This window comes from Dipodomys ordii, unplaced genomic scaffold (assembly GCF_000151885.1).
Source record: "Dipodomys ordii isolate 6190 unplaced genomic scaffold, Dord_2.0 Scaffold18, whole genome shotgun sequence".
Lineage (NCBI taxonomy): Eukaryota > Metazoa > Chordata > Mammalia > Rodentia > Heteromyidae > Dipodomys > Dipodomys ordii.
In genome coordinates, this window is record NW_012267234.1 from 8,329,855 (window position 1) to 8,342,831 (window position 12,977).

General features: G+C 49.3%; 1 protein-coding gene across 1 annotated transcript in view; it reads left to right on the forward strand.

The window, feature by feature from the left end:
• Positions 1–12,977, forward strand: part of Cdh3 (cadherin 3, type 1, P-cadherin (placental)) — a 41,591-nt gene that overhangs the window by 20,146 nt on the left and 8,468 nt on the right. The window contains exons 3-11 of the mRNA XM_013012669.1: positions 3,153–3,241; positions 5,616–5,741; positions 5,865–6,020; positions 6,148–6,292; positions 7,662–7,837; positions 8,365–8,493; positions 10,105–10,290; positions 11,830–12,071; positions 12,398–12,543. Coding sequence (XP_012868123.1) covers positions 3,153–3,241; positions 5,616–5,741; positions 5,865–6,020; positions 6,148–6,292; positions 7,662–7,837; positions 8,365–8,493; positions 10,105–10,290; positions 11,830–12,071; positions 12,398–12,543 — 1,395 coding nt within the window. The remainder of the gene's footprint in view (positions 1–3,152; positions 3,242–5,615; positions 5,742–5,864; positions 6,021–6,147; positions 6,293–7,661; positions 7,838–8,364; positions 8,494–10,104; positions 10,291–11,829; positions 12,072–12,397; positions 12,544–12,977) is intronic.

Below are 12,977 nucleotides of genomic sequence, written 5' to 3' on the forward strand. Positions count from 1 at the left end.
CTGTGCATAGTCATGTACAATATATGAAGTTCTGCACTCTGCTTACTTTGTCTTACTTCATAGCATGAGATCTTCCCCATGTAATTTAAAACCTCTGTGGTAAATATCATTCCTGGCATGAGAAATAACCTGTGGAGTGTGTGCTCCATAGATGCTTAACCTTTGCCTTGTATTTAAGACTATTTAACCTTAGCTACACGTCAAGCCTGGTACCTCCAGGCGTGTGTGTGTGTGTATGTGTGCGCGTGCATGTGTGCGCGTGCGCGTGTGCGCGCTTGCGTGTGTGTGTGTGTGTGTGTGTGTGTGTGTGTGTGTGTGTGTGTGTAGAATAAGGGCATGGCCACCCTCAGGCCCCTCTGGAGCTGAATCTGGCCCAAGCCTCTTCCCCTGCAGCTGGCCAGCTGTGTCCCAGCTCTAGACCTGTGATGCAGACGTGGGCAAGGAAGCAGCGATGCTCACCAAGCAGGCTGGTGCTTCTCACATAGCCTTCTAGGCAAGCGTCCTGTCTGCACGTGTGAGCTCTGGGTCTCTCTGGAAGAAGCAGCTCTTGATGGTTCTGCAGCTCTTCCCAGCCTCCCATGCATAGCCCCCTCCCCAAACGATGAGCAGACACTTCAGAGGCCCAGAGTTCAAACCCTAGGACACAGTGTGTGTTGGGGGCTGGGCGGGGGGAGAACCCTAAGTTCAAGCCTCAGCATCACGAAAGGGGGAGGGAAAGGGGGAGGGGAAGGAGGATAGATTAATTGGAGCGGCAACAGGAATGGAGTTCCTCCCTCCCCGAAAGGATATAAATTATCCCTACTGGAGACATCTCTTATCAGCTCGGAGACGGCACTAGAGGAATCTACAAGTAAACTTCACCACCGAGCCCCAGTTCCTGCCCCTGGCAGCCCCTGACTGCTTTCCTTTGTCTTGTCATTGCTCTAAACTGTATCCTGTTGCCTTCAACATGCCCGCCCAATGTGCTGAAGCGCGGCTGTGAGTTAGCTTCCTCTGGCCGCTCCCAGGTGAGCAGCCATCACAGAGTCTGCTGCCATGTTTCTCAATGCATACATGCATTCTATCTTGGGTCTGGTGTGTAGGGCTCATGTTTGTGCCTATACTGGGACTTGCATTTGGGACCTAGGCCCTGTCCCTGAGCTCTGTGGCTCGAGGCTAGCACTCTACCACTTAAGGCACAGCTCCACCTCTGGAATTTTTAGGGTATTTGAAGAAAAGAGTCTCATAGACTTCTCCTGCTTGTGCTGGCTATGAACCACAATCCTCAGATCTCGGTTTCCTGAGTAGCTAGGATTACAGACATGAGTCACTAGCACCCGACTCAGAGTGTGAAGATGCCTTGATAATTCTACCCATTCTGGATGGGCACTGGCCTTTTTTTATTCTGGTCTGTTGTGGGGCTTGAGCTTGACCTAGGCACTGTCCCTGAGCTCTTCAGCTCAAGGTGAGCACTCTACCACTTGAGCCACAGTACCACTTCCAGTTTTTTGATGGTTAATTGGAGATAAGATGTCCCTGCCCAGGCTGGCTTTGAACTGTGATCCTTAGAGCTCAGCCTCCTGAATAGCTAGGATAACAGGCATGAGCCACTAGCCTTCGTCTCTTGTCTGTTTGTGATTGCAGCTAGTACAAGTTATGCTGTGACAAACATTATGATACGTGTTTTGGTAAGTGTATTTTTATAGGGTCTGTACATCAGAGTGTAAATTGCTGGGTTTGTTGAGAAAAAATGTAGCAAAATATTTTGTGTACCCATGAAATTTTTCCCTTTCTCTCTCTAGCCTTTTGCAACCTTTATTCTTGTCTATGAATTTGAATATCTAAAGTTCCCCTTACAAGTGGAATTAGAGGCTGGAATGTGGCTTAGTGGTAGAGTACTTATGTAGCATATATGAGGCCCTGGGTTTGATTCCTCAGTACCACAAAAACAGAAAAGGTTAGAAGTGGCACTGTGGCTTAAGTGGTAGAGTTAGCCTTGAGCAAAAGATGCTCAGCAACAGTGCCCAGGCCTGAGTTCAAGCACTAGGACTGCCAAAAACAAAACAAGTGGAATTAGATAGTATTTGTTCTTTTCTGACTTACTTCACATATTTTTTATTTGGAAGTGTTTTTCTGGTGTGAGGATTGAACCATGACCTCAAAAGTCTGCTGATCTACACCCAGCTTAGCATTTCTCAACATCCATTGCTCATTCTTGTTGTACAGTAGGTGTCAGAATTTTGTTCCTTTTTTTTTTTTAAAGAACATTCCTTATAAAGGCTTAGTTCCTTTTAAAGGCTTTATTCCTTTTTTTTTAAAGGAATAGTATTCTGTCAAGTATGCACCATTTCCCCCAGCAATGCAGGGGAATTCTGACTTTCCTATATTCTTGGACTAGGGTGTAACTCCATGGTAGAATGCTTGTTTAAACTGGGTGTAGTGATGTACACCTGCAAATTCGGCATTCAGAAGGCTGAGGCAAGAGGATCAAACTTCTTGTTGGAGGGCTAGCCTAATAGGGATTTTCAGAAGGAACGTACAGCAAGCTAAAATAAGTGGTAGTTGTTCAAGGGGGCATGTGAGCAACAGTGTGCCATCCCACATGACAGGAGTTGGGTTATGTGTAGTCTTATGACCATTAGACCACCATCTGCCTCTTGCTATGGCCTTATCAACCCTGTGTCTCACAAGGCTACCCACTGAATGTCTGATCTTGGTCCTCCGGCCACATGAACAAAAAAGGTATTGCAGGTTGGGTGCCAGTAGCTCACGTCTATAATCTTAGCTACTCAGGAGGCTGAGATCTGAGGTTCACAGTTCAAAGCCAGCCTGGGCAGGAACATCCATGAGCCTCTTATCTCCAATTAACCACCAGAAAAAAACAGAAGTGGTGCTGTAGCGTAAGTGTTAGAGAGCTTACCTTGAGCTGAAGAGCTGAGGGACAGTGCCCAGGCCCAGAGTTTAAGACTGACGACCAACAAAAAAAAGGGGGGGGGGGCAAATTGCACCTACAAACTGCCAGTGGTCAGTGGATGGCCTCTGAATGTAGGCTTCTCTTGTGGTCACTTTGTACCAGCCGTTGATCCATTCAGGGCCTTTTGTCAGGTTGTTTCCCCTGTGGTAGCTTGCAGATGTCACCTTCTCTCTCATACCTCTTCTTTCCTTTCCCACAGCAGCGTTCACTGGCTCTCCTGGAAAACAGGTGCCTCTGCTCAGCATTGACAATGGCGACTTCAGTGTGCTGGCCGGAGGAACTGTCCAGGTAACACAACACATCCACTCTCAGGACAAAAGGAAGATGCAGGCTGGGAATGTGGCTTAGTGGTAGAGTGCTTGCCTAGCATGCATGAAGCCCTGGGTTCGATTCCTCAGTACCACATAAATAGAAGAGTGCCACATAATAGAAGTGGCATGGTGGCTCAAGTGGTAGAGTGCTAACCTTGACCAAAAGAAACTCAAAGACAGTGCCCAGATCCCGAGTTCAAGCCCCAGGACTGGGGGAAAAAAAAAAAAAAGGAAGATACTCTGTGGCCGCAGCAGGACTGGAGGCTTTTGGCTATAGCAGCTATCAGCCTAGTTAACCCTTCCTAAGAAGCAGCAGAGTCCTTAGCCACCCAATGTGAGCAGGAGGGGCTACCAAGCAGGGAAGTAACTGTGGCTGCCCAATAGGGGGCACCAGAGAGACAGGTCAGAGAGGCAAAGTGCTGCCTTGCAGGATCTCAGGACTCTGTCCTGTGGACCTCTCCCTACTTTCCTTCCTCCCTGCTTCCTTCCTCTCTTCTCTCATTCTCCAGGCTAACCCTAATGAAGGCCATCCCAGTAAGCACTGCCAGTCCCATGAGCCTCTAGGAAGGTGGACTTCAGGCATTGGGCCATGCATTTTGGGTTTTTTTTTTGGGGGGGTGTCTGGTCGTGGGGGCCTGAACTCTGGGCCTGCACGCTGTCCCTCAGCTCTTCAGCTCAAGGCTAGCACTCTACTACTTGAGCCACAGCGCCACTTCCGGCTTTTTTCTTTTTGCTTATATGGTGCTGAGGAATCGAACCCAGGGCCACATGCATGCAAGGCAAGCGCTTTACCACTGAGCCACCTTCCCAGCACTCTTTTAATTTTTTAAATAGCTATTTGGGAACTATTGGCATGGCTGAAGTGGTAGAGTATCTGCCTAGCAAACACAAGGCCCTGAGTTCAAGCGCCAGTATCACAAAAAGGGGGAGGAGGGGGGAAAAGTCTCTATAATGAACAGTCTGATTTGTCTGTATCTACCTAAAGCTCCTGTACCTCTCTAAGAGAAGATATAGATAATTATGGGCTAGGACCCCCCCACCCCCTCCCTGCAGAGTCAAGACATTTCATTTTATATGTGTTTAGATAGGTTAGGTGTTAACCAGGCACTGATGGCTCAAGCCTGTAATCCTAGCTACTCAGGAGGCTGAGATCTGAGGATCTCCCTTCAAAGCCAACCTGGGCAGGAAAGTCTATGAGACTCTTATCTCCAATTAACCACCAAAAAATAAGAAGTGGCGCTGTGGCTCAAGTGGTAGAGTGCTCACCTTGAGCTGAAGAGCTGAGGGACAGCATCCAGGCCCAGAGTTTAAGCCCCAAGCTTACATGTTTCATTTCCATCTAGATAGATGAATATAAAAATAGACATTTCCTTTTCTTGCAAAAAACCAATAAACTTTTTTTTTTGGGGGGAGCTCTCAGAGAGCATTGAAGGACATCACTTGGGGCTGAACTCTGGGCCTAGGTGCTGTCCCTCAACTCTTCAGCTCAAGGCTAGTGCTCTACCACTTGAGCCACAGCGCCACTTCTGGCTTTTTTCTTTTTGCTTATGTGGTGCTGAGGAATTGAACCCAGGGCCTCAGGCATGCAAGGCAAGCACTCTACCACTGAGCCACCTTCCCAGTCCAAGCCAATAAACTTTGTATCTGAACTTTTGCATGTGGTTTATTATGATTACAGTTTGTTCTTTGTCCCCCTGCAGATAAGCACTGTTAGTAGTTTCCTCTCTATTATCCCAGACTTTATCTGTGCCAAGAACATATAAAGGCTGAACATGGTAGTTGTCCCCAGACATAACCAGGAGATTCTGGTATAGCTTAGAGCACCTTCCTACCTCCTTAGCAAGTGCAAGTCCCCTGAGTTCAAACCCCAGTACTACAAAACAGCAACAACAAAAAACATGAACATAGGGTCTTATTTCCCTACCCTCTTACAGTGCCTGACACATAGTAAGTGCTATGTTTTTTGTTTTGTGTTTTTGCAGTTGTGGGGCTTGAACTCAGGGCCTTGGGTGCTATCTCTGAGCTCTTTTGCTCAAGGCTAGCACTCTACCACAGCATCACTTCTAGTTTTCTGGTGGTTAATTGGAGATAACAGTCCCACAGACTTGCCTGCCTAATCTGGCTTTGAACCATGGTCCTCAGATCTCAGCCTCTTGAGTAGTTAGGATTACAGGCTGTTCCTCAATTTTTAAAGCTATGTAGTATTCCTGTACATGAGGGTGCTGTGGTATATGGCCCTCATCAGTGTACCCCTCTAGGTCTCCCTTCTCATCCTTAGTTGCTATAGCTAACAGGGTTCTGGGTATAACCATCTCTTACACATTTGAGCTCAGGGTCTTCTCTCCTTGCAGGAAAGGAAAGAAGCAGAGATCTTCCCATTAAAACGTATCTTACGAAGACGCAAGCGAGAGTGGGTGGTGCCGCCTATATCTGTTCCTGAGAATGGCAAGGGCCCTTTCCCCCAGAGGCTGAATCAGGTATGACTGCCTTCCCGCCGCCAGCCATGGTGACTGCAAGCTGGGCTGCGAGGTTCTTCACTGTGCTGGTGAGGAATTGGCAATGTCAGGAAAATGTCAGTTGCCATTTGGTTTTGCTTCCAGCTCAAATCTAATAAGGACCGAGGCACCAAGATTTTCTACAGCATCACAGGGCCAGGAGCAGACAGCCCCCCGGAGGGTGTGTTCACCATAGAGAAGGAGACAGGCTGGCTGCTGCTAAACAAACCCCTGGACCGGGAGAAGATTGCCAAGTATGAGGCAAGTGGCATCTCTGTAACATACCCCCCCACCCCCGTCCCCAGCATTGTCTCTGTCCCCCCAGGTGGGCCAGGTGTCAGGGGTGGTGGGGGAGCGGCAGGCTGAGTGCAGACTTGTGTGCCCGCAGCTCTTTGGCCACGCCGTGTCGGAGAACGGGGCCTCGGTGGAGGATCCCATGAACATCTCGGTCATCGTGACGGACCAGAATGACCACAAACCCAAGTTCACCCAAGATGTCTTCAGAGGGAGTGTCTTAGAGGGGGTGTTGCCTGGTAAGGGGACCAGGAGAGGGCAACTCTGAGTCTGCTGCACCCAGACCCAGCTTCTGACTGGAAGTTCTTCTGCTCTGAGGGTTGTGGCTGGGAGGCACTTGATCTGTGGAGAACAGAACAAGTTGCTAGGGCTGGAGAAGAGGGTGGTGGGGACCAGCACACCTCTCAAGGAGAGGCTCCTCCTCTGTAGTGAAGACTCACTGCTAATGTCAGAAAGTCCCACAATAAAAACACTTTGACCAGGTGCTTACAGCTTACCCCTGTAGGGCTAGGAAGTTGGCTCAGTGGTAGAGCGCTTGCCTCGCAAGCATGAGGCCCTGGGTTCAATTTCTCAGCACCACATAAGCAGAAAAAAGCCGGAAGTGGTGCTGTGGCTCAGTGGTAGAGCGCTAGCCTTGAGCTGAAGAGCTGAGGAACAGTGCCCAGAGTTCAGGCCCCACAACTGTCAAAAAAAAAAAAAAAAACCAACAGCTCACCCCTGTAATCCTAACTATTCAGAAGGCTGAGATCTAAGGATCATGATTTAAAGCCAGCCCAGTCAAGAAAGTCCAAGAGACTCCCATCTCAGTTAACTACCAAAAAGCCATAAGTGGAGGTGCAGCTCAAGTGGTAGGGCATCAGCCTTAGCAAAGAAGCTAAGGGATAGCACCCTAGCCCTGAGATTGAGGCATATGTGCATGTGTGGGTGTGGGTGTGCGTGCGCACCCACACATACACACCCACACATAGACTTTTTTTTATTATTATTGTGACAATACTGTACAGAGGGGTTACAATTACATGGGTAAGATAATGAGCACATTTCTTATCAAGCATTGTAGCCTCCTCCTTTGTTTCCCCTTCCCATCCCGTCGTATCCTCTCCCCCCCCCACCCCCCAGCCCCGTCTCCCCCATCAAAGTTGTAAAGTTCGTTTTTTTGACATAACGACTTGTACATCTCATTGTTGCAATGGGTCCTCCTGTATCCCTGTTTTAACAATTTGTTTTTTCCCTTCCCCTCCACATATACACAACAACATATATAGTGAAAGCAGGGGTTATACCATGGGGGAGGGACATACAAGGCAACAAAGACATAATCTTATAAATACACACATAGACTCTTAACTCCAATTAACCAACAAAAAGCCAGAAGTAGAGATGTTGGCTCAAGTGGTACAGTGCCAAAAAAAAAAAAAAAAAAAAGCTTGGGAAATAGTGTTTTCTCCCAGGTGGATCAGAGCCTGGCCTGAAAAAAAAAAAAGATGTCATCTTTTAAGAAAGAAGAATAGGTTCCAGATGGGCTCTGGCTAGCTTCAAAGTAGAACTGCTGAGGTTGGAATTGGAGCTGGCAGAGAAAGCTTGTCACCTTTCCCTTCTCCTCTCCAGGCACTTCTGTGATGCAGGTGACAGCCACAGATGAGGATGATGCCATCAACACGTACAACGGCGTGATCGCCTACACCATCCACAGCCAGGAACCGAAGGACCCGCACGACCTCATGTTCACCGTCCATCGGAGCACTGGCACCATCAGCGTCATCTCCAGTGGCCTGGACCGGGAGGTTGGTGATCGGGGAAAATGCTGACCGCGGGCTCTCCCAGGCTGGGCCTGATCAGAGAGAAGCTCGAGGCACATCTCCCTTTGGCGTCCTGCCAGATGGCCTCCCCAGATCCCTGCTGAGGAGAGGGGGGAGATGGCAGGTGCCACATGGAAACTCGGTGTTTTCTGGAGGTTTTCTCATTTCCTCTCAGAATGGCTCTCAGTGTGCACATTGCTTCGATCTGTCCCTGGCGGGCCACAAAGTGGGATTAGCTCTGAGCAAACTGGTGTTGCATTCTGTTTCCTAATGAATGTCTTCGGCGAAACAGCCGAGGGTCAGGAACAGGCCCTGGGGAGCTATTGGGACCTGTGATCATCCTATGGCCCCCCTCAACTTCTTGCCTCTGTTCTACGTGGTGGGGGCCCAGGGAAGTGGGGAGAAAACAGCATGAGAGAGGGGAAGAAGCCACCATTGCTTTTCCTGCTTTCTGGAACCCAAGCAAGGACTGGAGTCCCCACGAGCTTCCTCTCTCCTCCTTTTCTCCCCAGAAAATCCCTGAGTACACGCTGACCATCCACGCTACAGACCTGGATGGGGAAGGGTCCTCTGCCACAGCAGTGGCCATAGTAGAGATTCTTGATGCCAATGACAATGCGCCCGTGTTCGAGCCCCAGAAGGTAATGTCCCTCTTCCCTTGCTCCCAGGCACTAACAATGGGCTGAGTGTTTACCTAGCTACATTGCTTACTTATTGCTTACAGTCTCCTTACTTATCCCAGTACCTGACCATTCTGTGCCCCATTCCCTCATCTGTGGAACAGAGATAATGATAAAATGACTGCCACATCTTTCTGGTCAGAAATGAAATGATATATGTTCAGGTCTTAACACAAACCTGGAAAAGGGTGCTTGACAGGAAAATCTTTGATATGGAAACATACTGGCCATATACCTATACACGCTCACCTTCCCCATGAATTCGTGTTCCTTCCAGTGACAGACAACTCGGTGTGAGTCAAGGGGATGTACATACTACATCTTATCCATAGACAAGTCCAGCTGCTGAATGTTATTTCAGGGATTGTTAAAAGCTTGTTCTAAGCCAGGCACCGGTGGCTCACACCTGTAATCCTAGCTACTCAGGAGGCTGAGATCTGAGAATCCAGGTTCAAAGCCAGCCGGAGCAGGAAAGTCCATGAGATTCTTATCTCCAATAAACCACTAGAAAACCAGAAGTGGCGCTGTGGTTCAAGTGGGAGAGCGCTCACCTTGAGCTGAAGAGCACAGGGACAGCGCCCAGGCCCACAGTTCAAGCCCCACAACTGACCCCCCCAGCCAAAAAAATTTTTTTTTGTTCTAAGCTTGGCACTAGTGGCTCACACCTGTAATCCTAGCTACTCAAGAGGCTGAGTCTGAGGGTCGTAGTTCAAAGCCAGCCAGGGCAGAAAAGTCTCCATGAGACTGATCTCAAATTAACCACTCAAAAACCACAAGTGGTGCTATGGTTCAAGTGATAGAGTGCTAGCCTTAAGCAAAATTGCTCACAGACAGCAGCTCAGGCCCAGAGTTCAAGCCTTATAACCATCTAAATAAATAAATAAATAGAAATCTGTTTCATTTTAAGCTAGGCACTGATGGCTCACACCTGTAATCCTAGCTACTCTGGAGGCTGAGATCTGAGGATCATGGGTCAAAGCCAGCCTGGATAGGAAAGTCTGTGAGGTTCTTATCTCCAATTAACTACCAGGGCACTATGGCTCAAAGTGGTAAAATGTTAACCTTGAGCAAAAGAGGTCAAGAACAGCCTGGGTGCCCCGAGTTCAAGCCCCATAACAAAAGAGAGAGAAAGGAAGGAAGGGAGAGAAAAGAGAAAAAAAAATTGTTCTCAGTGGCTGACCTTCCAGCCTTTACTGACCAGTACAAACTTCCATAGAAGTTCCTGGCCAGCGCCCTGACATAGCCAGACACTGGCCCTTCAGATCTCAGCTGGATAGGCGGCTGTGCACAGCCTTGGCTAGGCCGCCCAGACCAGCAAAACTCTTGGGCACTAGGCCCTGGAGGGGGACAGAAAGTGGGTCCAGTGTTGGTGTGTCCTGTCCCCATGACAGGGAGTCTGATACTCAGGACTTTCTTCACAGTGTGTGCCTCTAAAACCTGCTGGGGGCGGAGGCTGGTGGTCCAGGAAAGGGTAAAGGCCATGGGGTTTTTCTCAGAAGTAAGTGGTCTAGAGGGGTTGCAGGCTCGGATGGTCAGGCTCTGCGCTCATGAGGCTGCTTCCCACGCCGACAGTACGAGGCCCGGGTACCCGAGAACAAAGTGGGCCAGGAAGTGCAGAGGCTGACAGTGACCGACCTGGACGCCCCCAACTCACCAGCCTGGCATGCCTCCTACCGCATCGTGGGAGGTGACGCCACGGACCATTTCACCATCACCACGCACCCTGAGAGCAACCAGGGCATCCTGACCACCAGGAAGGTGAGTGCAGTTGGGCTTCAAGCAAAGGGCATACCTGGGACGGCCAGGTCTGCATCCCCTCCCCCCCACCCCCACCAAGGAGGGCTGCTCATCACCCCAGGTCACTTGTCTGGGTCCATTTCTGGGGGATTGCCCCCCTCATTCCCGTGTTGAGGATCCTGTTGTCCAACACCCACTTCATGACAATGTGAGAAGTACTGCTGTTTCTCCTCTCTCCCTCCTCCTTTTTCCCCTTCCTCCTCGTCCTTGTTCTCTCTCCTCCCTCTCCCTCTTCCTCCCCCTCTTCCTCTCCCCACCATCCTGGACCTCCTTCCAAAGCCTGGTGTCCACAGGCTACATGTGTCCAGTCATCTCCCACTGAGGGGCTCGGCCTTACTCGGATTAGGCTCATTTGCTCCTCCTTACTCTCTTACAAACCTTTCTAGGAATTTAGAAGTAGAAAGTTTTAAATTAGTAAATACATCTTTGACTTTCAAAAAGCCTATTTTGCCAGGCACTGGTGGCTCAAGCCTGTAATCCTAGCTTCTCAGGAGGCTGAGATCTGAGGATTACAGTTTGAAGCCAGCCAGGATAGGAAAGTCAGTGAGACTCTTTGCTCCAATTAACCACCCAAAAACCAGAAATGGATCTGTGGTTCAAGTGATAGAGTGTTAGCATTGAGCAGAAGAGCTCAGGGACAGAGCCTAGGTCCTAAGTTCAAGCCCCAGGACACCTACCCCCCCCACACACACACACTTAAAAATGTATGTTTCTAGAAGAATCAACTACATTAGAACACATCATGAAGCACTTGAGAATCTAAGACATTCGAGCCACAAATGTAGCCAGAGGCTACATGTCTCAAAAATATAAACATAATGAAGTGGTTAGTTAACTCAGCCTGTTTGTTGAGCCAACCAGATGCATGGATACTGCATCGTCTTGGCAGCACCACCACTACTGGTACTCATGCCCTCTCGGAACAGTGAGCAAACAAATCCCAGAGAAGTCCCAAACAAATCCAATTATGAGCCCCTTTAGAAGTTGCATGGCTAGAAAATGCAGTATATATTAAAACCACACCAACATCTTGGCTATATATGTAAAACATATTCTTAACTCAAATTCCAAGCAGATTTTCTCCTACCCACAAATGTATAGCTGGCCGAGGGGATATTGGCTAGTCATGTAGGATGTGGGATCAGTTCCTGGTGTCTCAAAGGGACGAGGGACCACTGCCCCAACCTATAGATGCCAAAGGCACCCCCATCTGTAACAACTAGAATGTTTCTAGAAGTTTCTCAAACACTCCAAGGTCCATGTCATCTGTCCTGGAGGATGTCGCTGCCCCATTGGGAACAAGTGTTCTAGGCTTTCCTAAGCTAGTTGTCTTTGGAACAATCTCAGTGTCCACTTGGGAAAAACAGGAAGCTTTGGGAGTGGGGGACAAAGAAGAGGCAGGACTGTTGCTTGTGTGGGCCTCAAAACCCTCCTTGTGGCCCTTGTGAGACCCATATACCTCCTCACAGAATGATGGTTCAGATCCTCCTTCTTCCCTAGGGTTTGGACTTCGAGGCCCAAAACCAGCACACCTTGTATGTCGAAGTGACCAATGAGGCGCCCTTCGTGGTGAAGCTCCCCACCTCCACGGCCACCGTCGTGGTCCATGTGGAAGATGTGAACGAGGCTCCCATGTTTGTTCCATCATCCAAAGTCATCGAGGCCCAGGAGGGCATCTCCGTTGGGGAGACTGTCTGCATCTACACTGCACAAGACCCTGACAAGGAGGGTCAGCAGATCAGGTACCCAGGCCCCAGGCCAACCAAGCACACAGGGGCAGTGAGTGCGTTATAGGAGTTACCATAACGATTGTTCGGAAGTTTGGACTTCACCCTTAATTAGACCTCTCTTCCTGCGGTGCTCAAGGCTGGCAAGGTAGGGGTTCAGGGGACAGGTGTGTCCTATCGACGCCCTTCCATCCCTCCCTGCCACCTCAACTCCTCTGCGTTAGGCTCCATTTACAGTGAGATACAGCCCCTGTGGTCCTTAGCAACTCAGTCCTGAGAAGACTTTAAATGGTGACACTACAGTTCTAAGTATGCTGGATACAGGCCTTCTCTTCCTCCAGCTACCACATCCTGAGAGACCCGGCAGGGTGGCTGGCCATGGACCCAGAAAGCGGAAGGGTCACTGCAGCAGGCACATTAGACCGAGAAGATGAGCAGTTTGTGAAGAACAATGTCTACGAAGTCATGGTCTTGGCCACCGACAATGGTGAGGGCCTGTGGTGCTTCCAGCAGGGGGCAGGTCACGTGATGTCATGCATTCCCTTCCCAGCAGAGGACAATGCAGGGAGGAGCCAGCGAGCCAGGCTGCAGTTTCAGGGCTCCTAGGGTGACCGCTGTGATTTTGATTGCTCAGAAATCCCCAGAGTCACCAGTGGTTGTGAAGATTTTCTTCAGCTGAGGTTTTGGTTCACTGAACCCTGAATTGGTCTTCAGTGTTGGTGGTGGTGGTGGTGGTGGTGGTGGTGGTAGTCATAGTCATGGAACTAAGGACCTGGGCCCTGTTCCTGAGCTTTTTCATTCAAGGCTAGCACTTTACCACTTTGAACACAGCACCACTTCTGGTTTTTCTAGTGGTTAATTGGAAATAAGAGTCTCATGGACTTTCTTGCCCAGGCTGGCTTTAAACCATGATACTTAGAT